General features: G+C 40.1%; 1 protein-coding gene across 1 annotated transcript in view; it reads right to left on the bottom strand.

The window, feature by feature from the left end:
- sema5a (sema domain, seven thrombospondin repeats (type 1 and type 1-like), transmembrane domain (TM) and short cytoplasmic domain, (semaphorin) 5A) overlaps positions 1-22,555 on the bottom strand; it is a 110,920-nt gene that overhangs the window by 50,927 nt on the left and 37,438 nt on the right. The window contains exons 3-8 of the mRNA XM_026364488.1: positions 22,254-22,353; positions 19,614-19,659; positions 11,716-11,778; positions 8,159-8,257; positions 3,429-3,642; positions 1,901-2,186 (exon numbers count right to left, since the gene is read on the bottom strand). Of these exons, the coding sequence (XP_026220273.1) occupies positions 1,901-2,186; positions 3,429-3,642; positions 8,159-8,257; positions 11,716-11,778; positions 19,614-19,659; positions 22,254-22,353 (808 nt within the window). The remainder of the gene's footprint in view (positions 1-1,900; positions 2,187-3,428; positions 3,643-8,158; positions 8,258-11,715; positions 11,779-19,613; positions 19,660-22,253; positions 22,354-22,555) is intronic.

The raw sequence follows: 22,555 nt of genomic DNA, 5'->3' as shown, positions 1-22,555 counted from the left end.
ACAAATGCAGCAATAGGACACAATTAAGCTGTTTAGCTTGTCTGATTAACTGTACAGATCTGGCTGAAATACAGCTCTGACTTTTTAAGCTGTCAGGTTCAACAAGTACTGGCCTCCTCCGTCTGAAGAGAAAGTAAAGAATGAGAGTATTAACTCTCAACTCAAACTGTGAGACTTGGGTAATGTGAATTATAATCCAATGCGGCTGTTCATTAAAGTCTGTGCCTGCAGGGGGAAATGTTTCCAATACCCTTCAAAAGACTTTTTTTCAGCAGTGCGAATGCATTGACCATAAAGAATAGATTAGTCAGCTTTTAATATTAGTCTGTGCATGTGTGCATGTGTGTTTGTGAGTCTGACAAAGCACAAAAAAAAGATGACAATATAAAAAAAAGAGTAGGGGTTGTGGTGTTTATAAAAACATCTGCTCTCTCTTTTACATCTTCTATATGCACGGTACAGTGTATTTTTCTGATACAGTATGTGGCGACAGGATTCTTTCACTTTGTACAAACTTCATTGTGTTGTAGATTTATTTTAAATGAGTTAAATTGAATTAAATTGTCACTCGTCTTCACTCAATAACCCTCAATCATAAAGTGGAAACAAGCTTTATCGTTTACAACATCATTTATTCTTTTTTACAAATGTATTCACTCCCTTAATTCAGTTTGTGGAAACCTATTGGCAACAATCACAGCTATGAATCTTTTGGGCAAGTCTCTGGAACTGGACGCTTTCTATCATATTGAATAGATGTTTCTGTGAACTGCCATCTTCAGCTCACAGGTATAGGTCTGGGCTTTGGTTGGGCCAGTCAACATCAGTCAAAAACTTCATCAAAGGCTACTTTTGCATTGCTTGGAAGTATGATTCAGGCCATTGTCAATGTAAAAGGATGAACCACCACCTCAGTATAGTAGTATACTGGTTTTCTTGAAGAATCTCTCTGTTTGGCATCATTCATCCTTTGCTAGTACTCTGGCTCCTTCTGATCCTTGCTGTCTGTCCCTGTTGACTAGAAGCACCCCAATAGTATGATGCTACCACAAAGATGCTTCACCATAGGAGTTCACCAGACATAATGTTTGGAGTTAAATATTGAATAAATGAAATAAATGAAAAATATTTCTTGTCGTTTTCTCACAGTTCTTTAAGTACTGTTTGGCAAGGTCCAAGCATGCTATCTACTATCATAAATGGCTAAATCTTGGAGTTCAGGTTCTTCTATCTCTACAGAGGACTTCTGAAGTGCTGTTAGAGTGACTGGGTTGTTGGTTACCTTCCTGATCAAGTCCATTCTTGGCTGAATGGCCAACTATAGAAAGTCCTTTTACACCTCATAATTATTGAGGCCACTGTGCTCCTGGGAACACCCAAAGCTTTAGAAAAGGCTTTATAACCTTGTCCAGCTCTATTCCACACCACAATTGTACTGCAGAGGTCTAGAGAAAGTTCCTTTGAGTGCCACAGCTAGGGGGCATTTTGATATTTGCTTTTTAGTACATTTGCAAAAACAACAAGTTTCTCAACTGATATGCTTAATATGTATGGTACAAAAAGGTCAGATGCCAAGTTAATGCAGATGCAGCTGTGGTGTGTCTACAAAACTGACAAATTCACAATGTGATGCCAAGCTCACTGTGAATTATACATGAAGCTATTCTATTGGTGCAACAAAAAACACATAAAAGAAAAATCTGTGTCAGTATTTTTCATCTGATATCAAAACATTTTGAGGTTCTCTGTTTGGTTCATGAAACATATTTTAAAAAAACTACAATGTTAAATTTAAATATAAACCTCTTGTTACAATATTTGTTTCAAACTATAACCAGCAAAAATACTGTTGTGGTGCATTTGCTATCATGTTACTTTTGTAAAATCTCTTGTTACTCACACATTGGTAGTAAAAATGCCGTATAGCATCTCAAGCTCAGGCAGGTAAAATGTTCCCTGCAGCTCGTTGTAGTTAAAAGGGATTTCTCCTGGTCGGGAGCAGTTCAGCCTGGCTTTCATGAAGGTGGTCCATGTATCCTCCAGGAGGAAGCGGCCACCGATGTCATTCTTACAGACCCGCCCAGCACGGGAGAAAACCGTCCGGCCACAGTCATGCTCTACCGCGTTTTCCCGGAAGAAGAAGTAGGTAAAGTTGCCAATATCATAGGAGGAGACGAAGTTTGGTTCTGTTGAGGAAGTGGAGTTAAAGAAAACATGTCAGAATGGGAAAGGCATAAAAAAAATGAAGAATGCCAAGAGTAAGAGAGAAGGAGCACCAAAAGAAAAATACTTCAAGTTGTGGGAGTAAAAGGGAGTAGGAGTGCGAATAGGTGTGAGTTATGATTGATTGACTTGTAGTGCGTGCGAGTGTGCGGCCCACACAACAGCAGGTGATCAGGATTAATAACTACAGGCCATGTTATTAATGATGCTGGGGTGTAATAAGAAAACTAATTTTTCACTCCCCAAACGTAAAGGTTAGGATGAGAAATGACCAAAACAGGTGTAGCATAATAGCTCTCGCCCTATCTGAGACACGCAACCTCCACGTCACAGATAATGCGTTCATCTTCATGTATGACATTATTGGATCTAAACCACACACTTTATTCTCACTGACGGTGATTCAATTCACCTTTAAATGAAAGTGCCCCCCCCCATCTCATTTCAACCCTCTTCTCCTCTGCACCTTTGGAGGGCAGTGCAGGGGGAGACGGAGAGAAAAAAATCAATTCGCCATAAAATTAGTTATTAAACCTTTTCCCAGAAGGTTGCTGCAAAACAATGTGTGTGGTGGCTTTTAATTTATTTTTTCAATTTAGTTTAAATGTGAATCTGATAAAAGTCACCTGCTGACAAGATACTGATTGACCTGATTTGCAGACTAGACACCTTAAGCTGTCTGAAGTTCTCCAAGCTGCTTTGAGGAGACTTGTGCTTGTGTGGGTCTGGGTGAGTTTTCAGGTAACGACATTGATTTGTGAAGAATTACAATGTTAGACTCCTCAAACAAACAGTGAGATAAACATAAAGATTTTCTAGGTTCTTAGTAACTTTATAAATTGTTGTATTTACTGACAAAAAACTGCAGAACAAATTATAGGTGCAGCACTTTGTACAGCACAGTGGCTATTTAAGAGGGAATACAATCCTTTAACCAGGAGATATTGATTCTGATTCCCATGTTAGATAAGCATCGGTCATGTAGTCAGTTGCTCATTTAGTAAGTGAGTAAGTATGCTTGAGCGAAGTACTGATGATCTACAAGACTCAATGCTGATGTTCAATGTCTATATGAAGAAAGCAAACGGAAAAATATCTTCTTTATTGTGTTTCTCTCTACTTAAAATAATAATTTACCTTTATCTAACAACTTGGGTATTGATATAAATTATCTATCAGAATCCCAAACTTTGGCAACTCCATACCATTGAGCCACTTGGAGTTGTACTGGGCAGTGCGCAGCGGTGGCAGGCCACCCAGGCTGCGATAGATAGCAGGGTCTCGCCCAGAGAAGTCCATGGCTGTAGCAGCATAAAGCTCCCCACTGGAGGTGATGAGAGCTGTAGAATTGTGGAGGGGGTTATATGGACACCGAGCCATCCCACTGATCTGATCATGGATCTCTGTCAGATTAGTCAGCTGCAACGCAGAGAGAGAAGAGTTAGAATACAAAAGGGTTATAAAGAAAAACAAGGCACTGATGGGACACAAGCATTCACTAGACACTATATCATTAAGACACTTGGAAACTTTTTTTGAAATAGGATTGTCCCTGGCGTTAAGAAACTTAAGCAATAAGAGGCAATTTCCTTGGAAATAAGATGCATTTTGTCTTATTTTTAAATAATGGTGTACTGTATAAAAAATATATAGGACAGAGTATCAAAGGGCAGCATTAAAATGCAAACCGAAGAAGTCTGGTAATGTTTTGTTTGTTCCTGCCAATATGCAAATCATGCAGACAAAAAAAAAAAAAAAAAAAAAAATCATCTCATTATGTTTTGTTTGGCTTATATCTACAGCGAAACACACACAAAGATATATATGAGCAAACCTTCAGGAGCAGGTGAAATAATCACAGAAACACATTTAGAATCATTAGCGGCGTAAAACACGAAAAACCGAGCAGCTGCCTGAAGTTTAATGCTAAGAAGCCACCTGTTAAGAAAGCAATACAATTTCTAAAGCAGGCTTCTTAAATCAGCTCGTTCTTTACGGCAGTGCTTCCTCAGTTTAGCTTCTGCAGTCTGTGCACGACATCCAGCTGTTAGTGTGGTTATAACATTATTATACCACATCTTTAAGAAGCTTCTCTGGGTTGAAAAGAGGCTTGTTACAGTCTTCCCTCGCATTCTGCCTTTGAATATGAAGCCAAATCCAACCCTTTGCTTTTTAAAAATACTTTACAGCATGACCCTGGCTTAGCCCTGACACACTGCACTGGCTCCTACTTACAAAAAACTATTGGGCATAGCTCAGTGACTCAGCCTTGAATACCAAAGCGCAATGCATTTTTAAATTCAAAATGTAATTATATTTTATGATGCAAAAGTAAACAATATACATGCATTAACTCAGGTCTTTGCTTCGGCTGGGTTCTGTAGGCAAATCCATGCAAGTCAATGGTTGAAAAAAACCTCAGGCTTTAAAATCCACTAAAGATAATCAAAATGGTTCTATTTGTGATTACCAGGTTCCACATTATTTATTCTTAGCTGATAGGAGAACAACTCACATGATGGCAAAAGTCTCAGCTTTGAAAGAGTCAGAGCTCAATCTCTCCTCTCACATTTTCACTGAATGATCTGTAGATAGCTCTTCCAAACAGGAGACCTGACTCATTCCGGGCATGTGTTAGGGGAACAGGCGACTTCTTTAGCCAATTTCCTGGAGCCAGTCGATTTGGATCAAGGGTTCTGTTGACTACTGTGACTTCTGCTCCACCCAAACCACAACAAAACAGAGAAAACTCTGTCTGATCTCTTCCCGCACGAGATGAAAGCTTGGTATTGATGGGACTTGGTCAATGGGCCAGAATAGCTGTTTTATGGTCAACTGGGTTGTTTAGAAAAACAAGAGGAGGTGTGATAAATAAATAAACTGCAATGCATTGACTGCATTTTGAAGAAGGGGACTAAAAGTCAGCTCTATAGTGGATCCAGCAGCTGTGCAAGCAGGACACTGAAGTGACTTTCTGTGCCTCTGATAGAAAACTTTTGGAAAGAGATAGCTCCCAGTTTGAACAGGGTCTGTGAGAACTGTTGTGGTCTATGTATGACACGCTAATTGCAGCTACTGGGACAATTTTTAGCAACAACAATAACAACAGGAAATATAGCAGCAAGCCCAGTGCATGATTTCAGATATGTTTTGAATCTGAATTTGCATTGACATTGCTGTTTGGATTGTTAACTGTGAGCAGAATGTCATTCTTCAACTTCTTTATCTTAAGCCTACTCCCTCTTGTCCAAAGTATAACTCAGAACATGAACAACACAGCGATGGAAACGTGGCATGTATGTTTGAACTTGAGGAATATTACAGTCTCCTCGCTGCTCTGCGTTGATGACATGTTTCAGTGCACGTTTAAGTCACATCCCTCACATACTGAACTGTACAGGTATGTCATCATGTATTTGCTGTTTCCATTACACTTGTACCTTTCATACCTTGAAGAGTAACTTTTGTACAAAATATTCAATTTTATTTTCAGGTTCTAAAACGAATAATAAAAAGGTGGATGGAAACATGTAATTGATTTTGCTTATTCACAAGTCAGAACTAGTGAAGCCTGTTGTGCACAGGGTGACCACTCACTGGAATAATTTCCTGTAAGGATTCTGAATGAGTTGTTATTGTACGTTGAATAGTCAGCTGGCATTTGATTGATTGCTACTGCTGACTGTTACAAATGTTACGTTAATGTGCCTTGCTGCATTTTGACAAAATACTCAATTTATTGTAAACATGTATTGTATTGCATGAATTCATTTGAGTATGTGCATATCTATGTAATGTTTTTGATGTTTTTTTAAATTTACATAACTGTCTCAAATTGCTTCAGCATTTTCATTATAGAGGTTGAAATGAATAAACAGCGTTATCAACTTTATCGTCAACAAGCTACACTATCACTGCTTTCATCTGTACAACAATTTCCTTCATTATCATCTATTACCATTACCAGCTGACCATAAAAATTATTTTTCACCATTTAAATATTGTCTGATCAGTAAAGTTGGGCTTCAAACGATACCTTGTTTTTCTCCTGCAAATAAATTTTGCTGTAAAATGTGAGTTTTGTGTAGTAGACTAAATATTCTTTTAAGGTTGCAACAATTGCCTTCCACAAATTCCAATATATGAATTCAAAACGTTTGCTTGGTAATGAAATTACACAGTGCTAATGTATCTGTATGTTTAAAGGTTTGATGTAGAGACATTCCCTCGACTGAGAAATCCCTGGTTACATTACAATGAAAGTTCTCATCCCCATAAACAAAAACAAACTTTCTCTATGACCACAACTACCATAATTATCAACTCAGTTGTCATCTTCAGTAGCTACATGACTAAAAGTCAGAAAGTAACAGCTATTTAATCTATAACCCCCGAGCACTTATTAAACTAATAGAATATTCTGCTCCCTATCTGTTCATCCATCACAGTGATAGTAAATCTGTCTTAGAGTGATTCAATTGCTGTTGCTGTGCCCAAACAGTGTTTCACATTAATGGACGTTCAGTGGGTAAATATGACAGCATCCAATGAAATACTGGTATAATAATGTCATGACATTTCAACTATATGTATTTTCACAGCAGTAAACAGTCATTATGAGCCTGTGACCTTTGTATGCAGTGCTTTTGGACAAAAACAAATGTCATCACAATAGTCAACTTCTGCCTGTTCCTCCTCTGAAATCCCACAGAAGCAAGTATTTGATATGGCCCGATCACCGCTGTAAGGTAAGCACAGTACTGTGACATTTAAATATTGGGCTACACTTAACTTCAGTAGGCACTTGTCACCACCAATTTTGGGTGAAAAAGTTTATTTTCTGACACTTCATTTATTTACTGTGCTCTTTTGTTACACACCAATGGTTAATACACACACACACACATAAAAATCTTGGTCTGCCGTCACTGTGTCTAAAGCCTGCTGAAACACAATAGCAACTTAAATAGAAAATTCTGACTAAACATCCCTTTAAAGCATAGGATTATACAGATGCAGGCAGGAGAGAGAGAACTGCGTGAATTAAATGTAGAGGATGAAAATGCAAAGACGATAAATAATTGCAATGTATTATGAAGAAGGCAGCACAAATGAGACAATGAGTGTGTTAACTTAGGCCAATGCTATGATTATCAAGAGTAATGAGCTTAAGGCAATATTTTGATTGCAACGTTTAACAAGTTTAAGGTAACATGACTTCTTAAGCATCCACGCTTAATAAGATTCATCTTTCTTTATAATTAGTCTACATCCCTGACTGCACACCGGGAGGCAAGAATAAGAGCTTAGTCGCACCTTGATTAAATGTGTTGATCAACCTTGACCTTTGCTTCTGACGTTGTCAATTCAATTCAATCAATGACACTTACATTTGCAACGTTATCAGGTTTACCCAGCTTGAAATATCCGTATTATACAAGCATGTACAAGATAAAACCTTGAATGCATTCCTGAGTTATGTTTCTATTTTTCAACTGATTTAGTAGATTTTTAGTAAACACTGACTCTATATAACACAGAAAGAAGTAATAATGCCTGCTGCATCCAGGTACATACGGCGCTTGAATTATATGAATGTGAGACTCTTCCTACAGGATAGGATGTGTGCACTTTTTCACTATTCAGTCTAGAAATAGAAAATTACTTTTTAAAGAATTGAATTTGTATGCAATGTACATCCTGTACTTGCACATCTATTTTAACCACATGCCACTCACCTCTGGCAGCAAACCTGTTTTAGGATAATAAACATTTTCCACTCATTACTTTGGCAATTTGTGCAGTTTGAGGCACAAAAACAACTTTTCATGTCGGCTCTCAGTCATGTTGTTTAGTTAATGTAAGGTCTCTTATTGACAGAAATATTAGCTCTATTGAAGATTTGCTAACATGAAAGCCCTGCTGTGGTCCATACCGTTCGGTTGGTGCAGATGGGGGTGAAGGCGTTGGTTCCACAGGTAAACAGCCTGTTCCCGTTGACCAGCAGCACCCTGATGTAGTTCTGGCACTCCTCCTGTGGAAACACACCAGCAAACACACACATCGCGCTTTAGCAGTTAGCAGCAGCACCATTATCTATCCATTGACAGACAGCAGCATTAGGGAGCGGGACAAAATTACACTTTATGCCAATAAATGAGACAAACACCTGAAACAGCGGGACGGCTACTCTAAAACGTGGCCAAGCTCGACAGAGTCAAATCAAGGCTAATGCCCACATGGCTTACAGATGTCACATCTTAATTCAACAGGGAGCAGATTTGGAGAGGGATCTGAGTGAGGTAGAGAACAGATAAATGCAGTGGGCGTGGGAGAGGACCACTCAGGATTAGTTTAGAAAATTGCCTTGGATTTGTTGACTGGTCAAAATCATCAATCGTGTTTCTTTTCAACCTGCCCTCTGCATTGATCAATTCAAAGCACTTTTCTCTATATTATGGTGTAGTGCATGTTCACCATTCGTTTGGCTCGCCCCTTCTTCTGAGTTTTGGCGTTTTTTGGCTGGGGTTGGGTCTCAAGCAAAACCACTCAACACTTGGTTAAAAGGACCTGACAAATAAAGTGGGACTGAGTGAGTGACTGATAGATGGAGTGAATGATTGATCGCTGCTGAACACCATAAAACCTCGACATCGCCGTCAAGCTTTCATGGAGGCGTGCTGGGGTTTTCATCCAAGCAGACTCACAGTAAATGTAACTACAACGGTAAGTAAGGCAGGTCAGTAAGTATTCATTTCAAACAGAGCTGTTTGTTTTTGTCCTGGGACAAGGTAATAAAGTCCCCATCTGAAAAGGGGCCAGGGCTCAGTGTGTGAGGGCCCCTCGTAGAAATTTAAAACCCTGTAAATCTGCTATTGTCTGAGCCACTCTAGATGCCCACAGGGCGACCCCACTCTCCTCCTCTCAAGGGTCTGATTTAGGAGTGGAGGGCACTGCAGGAAGAGCCAGAGAAAGGCTTTTATTCCCCTCTATCAAGATGGAGGTTGACTCGCAGAAGTACATGTGCATCTTTAAGTGTGTGCCTGTTCAAAATAAGATATGTGCATGAGTGTGTGAGTAGTTACACTTGTTAAGTATGCCTATATATCGGTGCTGTTTGCTCAGCTCGTTATCCGCTGTGCGCTTGTGTGTGGGTGCGGGAGTGTGAAGAGGTCCTTATAATTCAATTCTTCTCTCCAGTTTATTTCTACGGTAAATAACGGCATATTTAATATTTGCCCAGTCTCACAATCTTGACTTGTTTATGAAAACTTCCTGACAAATGTTCCACGCTCGTACTATAATACAGAGGCTGTTATGCTTGGCTCTCGCATTATAAAACAAAACCGAGGCAGCAATCAAATCCTGTCAAGTCAATTTAACTCTCCTTTCTTCTCCCAGTTGAAATAAATCAAATACACAAGAGAAGAGCGGATGCGTGCATTAGGAAAAAAAAAAAAAAACAATCACTTGTAAATTCACTCAAAGCACAGGGACGGTATCTGTATAATAGCCTAAGCGATGGTATATTGCTGCGCACTGAGCTAGGTAATAAACCATCAAAAGCCCTGTCAGCTGTGAGAGAATGAAGTCTTTTAATGCTATTCTTAGTGTACATCACAGGAGCTGATCCTCAGAAGGGAACAGTGAGCAAAACGATTCAACTCTGCCAGACAGCAGTGGCTCTGAAGGACTGAGGTAGCTTTGGTCTGCAATTCACAACGGCTATCTTGTGCTACCCAGCACATGCATGCCTATTATAGGTCTCTAACACAAAGATAAATACACTGCATCGCACACACACATGGGGATCAGGGCTGGGCTGTACAGTTCACCTACAAGTCAAGTCTGGCCCTAAACCAGTTGTTTAGTAGATAGAGTATGCCAGCTAACCACATACAAAAACATACACTTGCACATAAAAAGAAACTACAAAAACAATAGGAACTCCCTTTAAGCAAGCTCTATAAATAAGAGGTGAGGTGTGGTTGAAAAGCTCCTTGCTTCACAACAAGTTGATTTAAATCCACTTTGAGGCCACTTCACTCACTGGGAATCCTGCAGGAATTCCCAGTGAGTCCATTGTATATGTTGCATTCAGGCTTCATTATGTTTCATCATAACTTTTTTTTTTTTAATTTCAGTGAGCTGTTTGGTAGTGTGGAGCTGATTCAACACTGCCTGAAAAAATGAAAGGAGATCTGTAATTTCTGTCTTTATAAATTTAATTTCCTTTTTAGCCATAATTATTATGCAGCAATGGTGTACTGGTGGGAATGTACAACATGTGGAGCCTACAGCTGCAATGGAAAACATCATTCATTCATGTGTTATTTTTGTATATAACCACAGCCACAGGAAATTTTGGAAAAATCTCTTTTGCAGCTTTGAGATTTAAGGTATTGTTGAGTAGTGGTGGAGATTTCCTTTTGTTTGAGTTGTTTAGAATGTTATTTATATGGAGGGGAAACTTCAACTTCTAAACATTAAATACTGTTGTTTAGTCATCTTCTGGAGCTTCGGAGGGCGTTTGTCAAGTCTGAGAAAGTAACCCCCTGTGATGTCATATTGATCAACTTGGGTAAAGCTTAGACTTGAAACACTGAAAGGCAGAGTCCATACAATGTGCATGACTGAAAAAATGTCATCCCAAGTTCTTTCCCTAACCATAACCAAGTGCTGTGAGAGCCTGAACCAAGACATAAAGAAGTTTAATAACGCTGTTGTCACAAAACCGGTTGTTGTACTGGAGTTATTTTGGCTGAAAATAATCTATTGTTTATAACCTATTGGTAGGGGTGAGTGACAGCCTAAAAATTATATCACATTTTTCCAACAAAATTTAATGACATTTAGGAAGATATAGGGAAAAACATTACTGGACGTTGTATCGGTGACTGCAACTTGCAGGTAAAAGCATTAATTAATGCAAACAAGATGAATAGCATGTTCAGTTCAGTGAGAGTTTACATGCACTTAAGAAACCTGGTTACTGTAAATCTGCATTTTACATTCAATTAGATTTCACCTCCATCTCTGACGTATTTTGAAAACATGGCTCACAGATTTTGATTTAAGAAGGAGGTGTCATCACTCGGTAATTATCTCTTTCTCATTCAGCCAAAAGCTGCTTGCTCTGAGACATTGGGCTGGTGTCATTGTTGTTCACACTATATAATTGAGATTGTGAAATTACACTTTTTAATCGTAAAAGATTTGGTGTTATCAAGAACATGGTGCAACTTTACCTACCGTGCTGCATTATGGGAGCTAAAGTGTCACACATGTATAAAATCACTGGAATAGCCCTTTATTTGAATATGAAAAAACCTATAGGCTCAGTTACCTGCAAAGCAGTAATCATTCAAGTTACAACAAAGTGTTTTTTTTCTTTACAATAGCAACATTGAAACTTGTTTTTCTCAACAAAGTGACTGATAAAGCAATAAAAGAGTGTGACATTTCAAATGCTCAGGCATCACTTAAACTCACCTCAGATTTTCCACGACTGAAGCAGGCTCCCTTGGTGAACTCATCGCAGTGCCACTCAGCCTCCTGTGGAGAAAGAGAAAAGCAGTGTAAGGCTCCCAATAAATCATCCAGAAGAAGCAAACATCAAACATTCAGTGCCGTGTCACCATGAGCCACTTTGAAAACCACTCAGGGAACCCAAACAAAACAATGCCTGGCTCTTGGCTACGGCAAAATTCCCACCTTTTAAGTCAATTTGATGTCTGGTGACTTTGTCTGAGATAGTCCTGCAATAAAAAATGCCACAGGACACATGAAAACACACTTAAAAAATTGAATAGAAAACCATAATTGTGATGAGTTTGATATGTTGGCTGCAGCTCTGCTTTCTGGAAGCAGACTATTCTTTCACTTGGGTGGGAGGAATGGATTAAAAAAGAAGCAAACAGTAAATGAATTTGACAAATCTTCACTGTGCACTCGATCTAACACATATACACACTTGAACAGATACATTTACAGTACACACAAGTTTTTAAGCCGTGTTAAATACAGACACAAAATCCAATTAAGGTGCATACCAAGCTGAGACCTTAAGAAACAAGAAGCAAGCATGAGCAGAGCCGAATGCCAGCTTGATTTATGCGCGAGGGAAAAAGGAGGAATCCTAAGACATAACAGGTGAGTCCCGAGAGTAGGGTGTCAACATGATTTACATGTGAAGAAGAAACAGAGCGATGTCTTTTACATGCAGGTGTCGAGGGGGGGGGGGGGGGGGGGGGATAAGACGATAAAACCTAAACTCTGGTGAACACACCAGCATGCTCCAACTTCTACCATTTAATTTTAGCGTGACCTCTGGGGGAGAGGCTCCTCATTGATAAAAATTCTCTGTTCGTGAAATTAGTGTCTGCCTCGGGACGGCACAGAGGCACTAAGACACTCACACTTTTGACAGGGAGAATTAGCTGTCACAGCCACGAGCTCCATGTGACTGGCACAGAGAGCAATACTTAACAGAAAAACTGGCTGGCGAAATAATACGCTTAACGCCAAGTCATGAAAAGTCTCTAAAAGTTCAACCGTTCAACTTATTCAACTTCTTTTTTTGGCCACAGAGTTACAACTTTCCTGCTGTTGTAACCTGACTTGTGGCCAGAGGCACAAGACTTCAGTCTCTGTGGGAATATTGTAAATATCACTAACTGAAAGAGAATATTAGATTTCACCTTGGTCTCAGGACTGTTTTATGCCAGGACATGAGGAAAGAAAGCTGAACCCCCTTCAGCACTTAGGAGAACTTTGTACATTTGCTCTTTGCGGCGGCTCTGGGAGTTTCCTCTGCATGTTTTATGACAAGACATTCGCTTTCCTCAGTGGCCTTTCTACTGGGAGCCGTACAGACACATATGTACATGCATAAGCAGAAACGGCGGGAGCTTACTGAGAAGATGTGTGGTACTATTCAGGGAGGTTAAGTTATGGAGTATTAATAGGAGCCAGCTTCTCGTCTTCTTCTTCTTTTCTCTGCGCGTGTATTTGTATGTCTGTTCACATTCCAGGCCAAAGCAGGCTATTCTGGGGCCATGCAGCCGCCACAGACGCAAACCACACACATCAGCACAAGCAGCACAGCCGTGCTCACACAGCACCACAGCAGGTCCCAGCTGAATTGAATGTGGGCGCTGAAAAGTGCTTTCGCTAATCGCATGGGGGGGAAAAACCTATTAAAGGCCCGAAATATAACTCACTCATGTTCAGTGTAAAAAAATCAATGATAATACAATGCAAATTTACAACTTGAGATCACATTAACGAGAGCAAAGTGGTTGCTTTTATCATAATGGGCCAATGATATGATTTGTGATCATTCAACATAGTTCAAAGCAGATTTTTATAACACTGCATATTCTCATCAAATCTCCAAGACATCAACTTTATGGCTAGTGAAAAAAGTGATGTTCATAAGCCTGTAAGTGGGGGATGTGCTGGCATCATTGACCACTAAAGCCGACCGTCCGACTGCCCTGCCTCAAATGATCCAGAATAAAGAACAGAATCACAGCCATGCGAAAGCAAGCACCAGGGTCATTAAGAAGCATTAAAAGCTCATTAACATGCTATTGTTCAGCCACTGTGCTCCACAGAAGAATCTCTCTCGAACTGAAATATGTCTGGAATGTGCTGCCATTAAATAAGCTGTGTTACAAAGACCTTATTCTGTGTCTTTTGCACCTAAAAGAGACTGAAATAAGAGGCCGGGGCATGAAACAAAGAAGACGAGAGAATAAGAGAAGAACAGGATCAAATGTAATAGCTGGGTGGTCAGCTGATCCACCAGGCTGCTGTAATTATCTTCAGGGAAAAACATCGATTGCATATTGTAGAAAAGGCAAACTACAGAGCTAATAAAAGATAATTATGACTTATTACAAGTATTTATTGTCATGGTTTCGGTCGTTTCACCAACGTAATGACAAAGATCGGCTCACACAGATTGTAAATGATCCACTTCATCCAGATTGTTTAAGCCATTTGAGTTTAACGTAAAGCTGAAAGTGAGCCCATCCAAAATATTACTGTGTGCAAGGTAAGGTACAGTAGGTCAAAGCTGAAACAGAGAGACTGCCAACATCAGTCACTCAGAAATAGTGTTTAACTGTGACATAATGTTGGTGTATAGTGGACACGTAAAAGGAACACAGTGAGCACAAGCAACACAATATACGCATGTGTGAAGAATGACTAATAATTCCACTGTTAAACTTAGTTTTATCTTTCAAATATATTTGAATTTTTAAAAACCTTGATGAAGGTCCAAATGTTTCTTGCACTGCTGCTATCACAGCAATTAATTGGCCAGTACAGTTGTTTTATTACCTAAAAATATACGGACCAAACAACAAAGACGAACTGATACCTAAGCTGCAATAAACCATAATAATCCTTTAAGCAAGCTGAACTGTGATTAAGATCCAGAAATTCAGAGAGACGGAATTCAGCATACTCAAGGCATTTGTTGCTTCAGGGAAGCAGAAGAACACATTCCTGAGCTATGTTCTGTCCCATGTGTCCACCCTCTCTCCTGTCCCCTGTAATAGGCGCAATCCTCAGAGATGAACCATTGTATTCAAGTATCTTGTCAGCCCTCACACTGAGGGGTTATTGTCACCACGAGGTGGGTGCAGGAAAGATACCAAGGGAGCGAGTAGGCATGGAGGGAGATAGAGGAAAAGACAGGAAAAGAAAAAGGAAAATAATGGACAAACAGACAGAAAAAAACAACAATGAGAAAACAGAATCCAACTTAGGAGTCAGCCAGAACAAGAGAGATAGTGTGGGCAGAATGAAGTAGTCAGTGAGATGGAGGAGGGAGCGAGGAGCTGAATTCCAAAACAGCGCTGTTTCCAGACATGATATTGAATGTATTTAGCATAAAGAGAGTCCAGAGAACACACTGACAGCTGTCTAGCTCAGTGAAATGACTGGCTGTCAGTCTCATTACAAGGGGACAGTGGGTTGAGAGTGAGAGCTGGACAAATCCTGTCTGGGAAATCTAATCTGTCTTATGAATAGCTGATATTACCTTTTGATGTGCAGGCACAATATTTACCATTCAGACTGATGTGTGCTGATGTAAGCTGCTGAAAGATTTACACATGAAATTGGTCTGGATGTAATGTCAGTGCAAGTGTAGATCTGCGCCACTACACATATCATCATAAAACCGCAAGAGGTGTTGAAGTGACCCCCTGCTTCTCAGCGCTTGTCACGACCCTGCTGCTTAAACGTGCCATCAAACTCCATGACATCACCCTGCACAATCATGGAGTGTGGCAGGATATGTATCTCCTATCCCATTGATTCTTTTTATTCCATGCATTTAAATAGCCAAGTTAGCAAGTTCTAGTAATTTAATTAGCAATGCTTCCACGGCTATGCAGGACAGTTTCTGTTGGCTACTGATTAGCAGGGCTAATTGTTTTTCTGACGAAATATAATTGCAGGAGACAAATACAACATGTGAGAAAGGAGAGAGCCTTTTGTCTTCTTCGGACTCCCCTTCATTCTTAATGACAGAACGAAATGAGCGGAAGCATAAGAAAAATGGAGGTGCACTATATGTCTCCACTCCATACGGTGTCTGCTGCCAAGGGGAGTTGTTATGGATAGTGTTTTCATGTGCCAGAGCAGGAGGAGAGAGGATGGAGTGAATATCCACTGTTTTCTCCTCCTCTGTGTTGTATTGAATTGTGAACAATGCCTGTGATCTTCCTCATCCCGGTGCTTATTGACTAATGTCGTGCCACAGTGTTTTCTGTTGAAACTCAGCCTCAGTGTCCTGTTTCGATTCAGCATATTGAATTCTTAAAAGGGTGTTTTTTTTTTCTTTTTCTTTTAATTCCTTCTTACATTTTTTCTTTGATCAGCTTTTGGTGAAGTCAACCAGCTCTTATCGTGCCTGCAAATTGGACATTTTGGGCTTTCAGGACCAGCATGAAAAGGAGTAGCCTGTTATTAGGCATGGTGTGCGAGTGTAAAGATAGAGCTAAAAAATGCGTTGGAGGTCACACTATGAGGCTCTTCAACATCATCAAAAGACATTATATGGGGAAGCTCATGGACAGACAGACATACAAGGCTGAGAGGTACATGGAGCCGGCTTGGCCATTCATCAGTCCTGGCAACACAATGGGAAACTGAACACAATGCAAATACAGAGGGGCCAATTCATCAGTGTTTGTCCCCTCTCTGCAGTGGGCCATGGAAGGTGTATAATCGGGATGCAAGGGTTGATTCGCCTGTCCAAGGCTGGCAGCAGCTGAGGGCAGGGAACTGAATGAGGGACAGAGGGGGCAGAAGGACAAAACCGAACAGATGTGAGATATAAAGTGAGACTCACCTGTAGATGGAGGAAGGATATTTTCTTTTGTTCTTTTTATAGCTATTTCCTAGGACGTGGCGGCTCTAAATGTCTCCTTAGTTGTGCATGTGACAGAGTTAAGTCCTTTCCTTTTTTTTTTTTTTCAAACTTGAGCTGCACAAGTTGGAAAGTGGAGCAAGGATTAAAGTATCCACCTTCAGTTCTTGACAGTGCTTTCCAGATCAGTGAGGATGAGGGTAGAGGTTGACAGGAAGAGAAAGACCTGTTCAGGCTGGAAAAAAACTTTGTACTAGATATTAACGCCATTTAAGGTCAAAGCGAAGGCTCAGGATTCGACTCCTGCCTATTCCCATTTCACTCGCCGTTGCCATTCAGTTTGAGCACATGCTTGCAGGTTCCTGTAATGTGCAGGATTTCTTACTGACACGGTTTATGATTCTGAAGGTGTCACTCCGTTGTGTAAACAGTTCAGACAAACCTTTCTATCATTCATAAGTGACTGAATCCTTTCTTATGCCAGGACTTATTGAAGACATAATTCAATTCTTTAAAAGACACAGAAGCAATAAAAGTGTAAAAGCTGCCAGATTTCTTAACATCAACTCTTTTAACAAAGGTGATCTTTCTTTCCAACATATGATGTTGGTGCTTTTTTCTATTTTTTTATTACCTCCACGTTAGCATTTACTGAGGAGGTTATGGTTGCTGGAGCTCAGCCTCTATTGATCTTTGATATATCTCTCAGGTTATGTAGGAATGTATTTAGTTACCAACCTAAATGCCACCACTTTCTAAACCCTCCATAATATGGAAGAGTGTAAGGTTATTGGGTATTCAGGGTTAATTTGAATCTCTGAATGCTTGACTTCCATCCACTGGTTGCAGGGAAAGAGGTGGGTTTCCTTTTGCCTCCGTGAACAGACGACCTTGGAGGCTTTTATTAAAAATAAATGTTTCATGCAGTTACATGCAAGATACAATCAACCTGTGATCAATCATATGGTAATTATAGCCAGTGCTTTAGTGTATTATAGGCTGTTTGTATTGCACCGGCTCTAAGACTTGTGCTCTGTCAAACAATACACAGCCTCCCTCTTAGCGCTGCCAGCCATGCAAGAACAAATGACTGCCATCGGGCATTTTCTGACAGGGCTGATGCATGGCGATGGGGGTGAAATCACAAAGACAAGCGTAGGTGTAGCTTTTAGCTTGTTTTACTTCTGGAGGAAAGAAAGACAAAAAAGAACCTCATGCAACTCTTTTGAGCGTCAGTGCAACCACAATAAAAAACAAAAACCCCAAAAAAACACACAACTACTTAACACTGCTTGTGCTCAAACTTTCTTTGTTCACTGTAACACTCATCACCATATTCCCTTGTAAGTCTGTTTGATTGATCAGCAATGGGAGTATAATCTGAGTGGAGCAACAGCACCAGAGGGGAAAATCAAAGTCTTTTTATATCCAACAACAATCCAAACAAATATATGTAAAACCGGTCACACAGGCAACCAAATCTCTGTGCAATTAATCTCTTACTGTATTTTACTCCACAATAAAAAGGAGAAACAAAAAAAAAGGGAAGCGATTGAATAAATGGCACTTGTGCTCCACAAACTTCAGCAGTTGAACTTCCGCTTGACTCTATAGCACTGGTCCAGTCAAATGCAAAGCAGGGACTAATGTGCAGGTCATTTTGAACTGGCCCCAGGCGGAGATTACGGGGTTCCCATTCTCTCCAGAGAAGATGTTTTAGAGATGTGGGGTTGATTGGGCTGGTGGAATCTCCTCGTTGTTGTTGCAGCTCCGGCAGAGCGCAGGATCAAATAAAGCAGGAGGCATGATTGGCTGTGAGGATGGGACATAGCATCTTTAAACAGCATCTGTGTCCCAGCGAGCAGTCACAAAAGACCTGCTCTGCATGAATCCTCGTCTCTCTCTGTGGGGGGGTTTCTCTGCTTTATTCCCTCTGTCTGTGTGCTGCCTCACTGATCCCCGATTTCTTTGTGTGTGCCGCTCTCCCCTCCTTCCTATCCAATAAATTCAGTCTAGCTTCTTATTTCATCTGACCGTTTTTCTCATTTTCCCTTTCCAGGCGGATTTATATCAACACCGCTTGCTCAATTCTCCCTTTTGTTCCATCCAGCCATTCTCACTCCCCTGTTTCTCTTTCCCTCCCTCCTCATCCTCTCCCCTGGTTTTCCAGGGTGTAAATGGCAAACATCAAGAGTTGTCTAACCATCAAAGAAGCCTTGCTGCTACCTCCTAGAAATAAACCCCTCAATGTGTCAGTGTTTGTATAGTAACTCAGTGGGTCGCAAAATGCTTAGCTCCACAGGGAGGGATGTGGGCTCGTACAAGACTGAAAAAAAAAATGAGAGGATGGAGAGAAAAATTTGAATGACAACATGTGGGAGAAGTGAGATGAAAGGCAGATTGGACAAAAAGCATAATTGCCACTTTGAGCCTACTGATATTTTTGCATGTTTTGTGCAGATTTTACAACTTATCACCATAGGAAGAAGGCAAAGCTCTGAAGTTAGCATACTTTAATTTCTGATTAGCATTTCAGAACATTTGATTGTGAATTTTTTCACCTTGCTACTATGAGAAAATATGAAAGAAGATGCACAAGGTGTTACAACCATCTGAAAAATTAGAAGGAAATACAGCTGCGGAATATGTCAGTTCAAATTGGGCTTAAACACTATGGATATTAACACTAGACAAGACTTTATATCGATACGCCTTCCTTGTGTGTATCAACCCACTGTCACTCTACTAGATGGGAAGTTGTTGTGACATGTGAAATGCTAAACCATTTTAGTGTAACAGCTTTAAGTTGCAGGAGCTGGCAGCACCGCGCTACGCGCGTTGTTCGTTGGAGGCAGACAGCGCTCAGGAAGCCTGTGCCAGGGTGACTGTTAGAGTTGTCTGAGCAGACAGAGCGAGTACATATTCATCCAGAAAAGCATGAGTCAGACACAGACTGAAGGCGAATCAGAAAAAGAGAATGACAAGAATTAGCACTCACCTGGATCAGTGTCAGGTCTTCCAGATTGAGTCTGAAGAGATGATTCCTGGAAAAGAATGAAACATGTGAGTCAGTGAGGCCAGTTCATCCTTTTTTATTCTATGAGTACATTCCTCTTCATTGTCAGGTGGATACAATGCCAGACAGTTAGGTTGGAGATGTGTTATGCTATTGTCATTTAGAGCTGTTAGTAAGCTTTTTACTTTTCTTCCTTTCAAAACCGAGTTTCCCTCACTCAAGTTCAACCTAACCTTTTCATTGGCGAGATAAGGAGTTGTAAGTGTTTGGGCAGCGTTTTCAGGGACTGGATGCTTGGATCCAACTACTGCAGCAAATAATGGACTTCTACATTTCACCAACCTGTAATTAGGAGGCAATAAATAGCTGATAAAGTGATGTTATGGTAAAACCTCCTGAAGTTTTGTGTCTATGAGAAACAGTGAGAGTGGGAGACTGAGAGAAAATCAAAGGCCAGTGGTGAAACCTCAGTTTAATAGGTATCCTATCTTGCCAGAAGCTTTTTGATTTTGCAAGACACAAATACAATGGATGCATTGGTCACAATTTCAAGAAACAAAACAAAAAATAAAACAATAAATGAATGCTCTCTCAAGAGGAATATTGAGTATTTAACAATGTCTGAGACTGTCCACAAACCATTACGCACCATTACTTGAATGAGATCATATAAACACTTACAATAAGGACTAAGCTGTTATTTACTGAGATATATTTTCCATGATTTACCAACTATATATATATATATAGTGGTGCACAATGTATTAGAATAGTTAAGGGTTTTGAAGCTGGTCTTAATACAATTTTAAGGTGCTTAAGTATGTGACAGTATGTCTTAGCTGCTACAACTAAAGACATTAAGTCAGGTGAGTACCAAATGCGAGTCTTTTCATTACAGTCTGAGCAGCAGGTGTGGAGATGCATAGCCAGGGGTGAACAGCACCAAAACAGACAAAGGCAGGTGGGGCATGCAAGGGGAGAAAGGCATGCTCTACAACAAATAAGAGGACAACATGGTGAGGAAGAGGAAGTGCAAAACCTGACAAAATAAAAAGCATGAAGGAGAAAATGACATCATGATGTTCATCAAATATGGTGAACAATTTAGTCCAAAGTTTAGTTTGTTTAGTTTGTATCAGAACCATCTTAAAACGTTATTATTTTAGCCACTATTACTATTCATTTAAACAACAGGAAAGAGAGATATTTGCAAAGCAACAGGAGCAATCCAAAAAATCTACAGCTCAGAATTTATTTAAAATTTTTTGGGAATGAAGGATAAACATCTATAACTTTAAGTCATTTTTGTGTCATTTCACAAAAAATGTTGAACTCAGGCAAAGACTTTGCAAAAGCACTAACTAACCCATTCAGTACTTCTTTCTTATCAGCAATCATTATTTTCAAGAACACACATTGTTTTTTTCATAAATCAGTTAGCAGTTAAATCAGATTTGATTTTCAAGCCTATTCACGCACACACACAGACACACTTTCGCAGAGATCTATCAGTCTCCTGAAGAGTGGCTATCAGCCAGGTCTCAGTGTGGCCGCAGCCCCCTGTTTTACTGTATTGATATTTGCATCGATCTTTCTTTCCTTCCATTATCACTCATACTTCTAACCCAGCCTGCAGCCATCTATCCAGCCACATCATCTTTCACAGTCAGACACTCAACAGCTGCCAAGTGCTACTGAGAATTAAACTAGATCTATTATTTGATTTTTTTTAAGTGAGGCAAATACCTTGTGTTGATAGAACGGGCAGAGTTGTAGTGTAGAACAAAAGATGGCCAGTAAAACCATGTATACTATATTATATTATATTTTATTTCAATTTTACCACAGTGCAAGTGAGTATTTATTCATCTTTTGACCTTTAGTATTCGTCCGTCCACACATACTGTACAAATATACCCTGATTAGCATTTCCAGCTAAGTTCCTGTGATACATTAGTAAATTCCCTGGGCTCGCTTTGTTACTGTTTGTTTTGCTGCTCCCCTTCCTGCTGTTATCTCCTGTTCACTACGACGTGAACAGGAGATAAGTTAGTGGAGTGCTTCTTTCTATTGACAACTCAAGCCATTAAGAGAAGTGCTGTGGATACTTCATCTAGACTCAGACAGAGACTTACACAACGTCAACGTATACCGTCCAATTTCTTATGCACACACGCTGAAGCATACTGCTGTGGAGAACACACACACACACACACACACATGCTTTAGATTTTACTCACATATGCGCACACATATGTGAAAAGAGCTACATGTGAGCTTTTAAATTCAGAGTCTCTATTACGGAGGAACTGCACAAGCACACACACACACATAGGGTACATATACACGTGCACGCACACACATGTACACTACATACACACACACACACTTGGCTGGGCTTGACAAAGACAATAGACTTGGAAACAATCTCCAAAGCCATTTACTCTGGCTTTTGAAGACATCTTATGAGAAACTGATTATCATGCAATGCATAAACAAACATTGAAAAAAATGAGAATGAAAGACACGACAATAAAAAGACAGACAACAAAAGAAAATGACAGGACGGAATGAAGAGCGAAGGAGGAAGCAAGAAGGAAAACAAACCCAGATAAAGGTTACCTGGCACCGACGATCAGTTCGTTCTGGCCGGGGTCAAAGGTCAGCTGTGAGTAATCCACCGTTCCTTCTGCCTTGAACCTGAACATCCACGGCTCCATCTCTGCCAAAAACACCACAGGACACAACAACAGTGAGCCAATCAGAGTGTTTACGACTCGAGATGACAGCTGTGCTGATGAATTAGGTGCGTTCAAGGAGCTGCTGTAACTTTCCTCGAGACACCCAAACAGTATGTCACAGGCCAAATTTATAACCGCTACACGACTCTTTCTGCTACTGCTGTTGTTAAGATTTGGATTTAT

Source organism: Anabas testudineus, chromosome 2 (assembly GCF_900324465.2).
Source record: "Anabas testudineus chromosome 2, fAnaTes1.2, whole genome shotgun sequence".
NCBI lineage: Eukaryota > Metazoa > Chordata > Actinopteri > Anabantiformes > Anabantidae > Anabas > Anabas testudineus.
The sequence above is the reverse complement of the archived record's forward strand: the minus strand, read 5'-3'. Positions and strand labels throughout refer to the sequence as shown.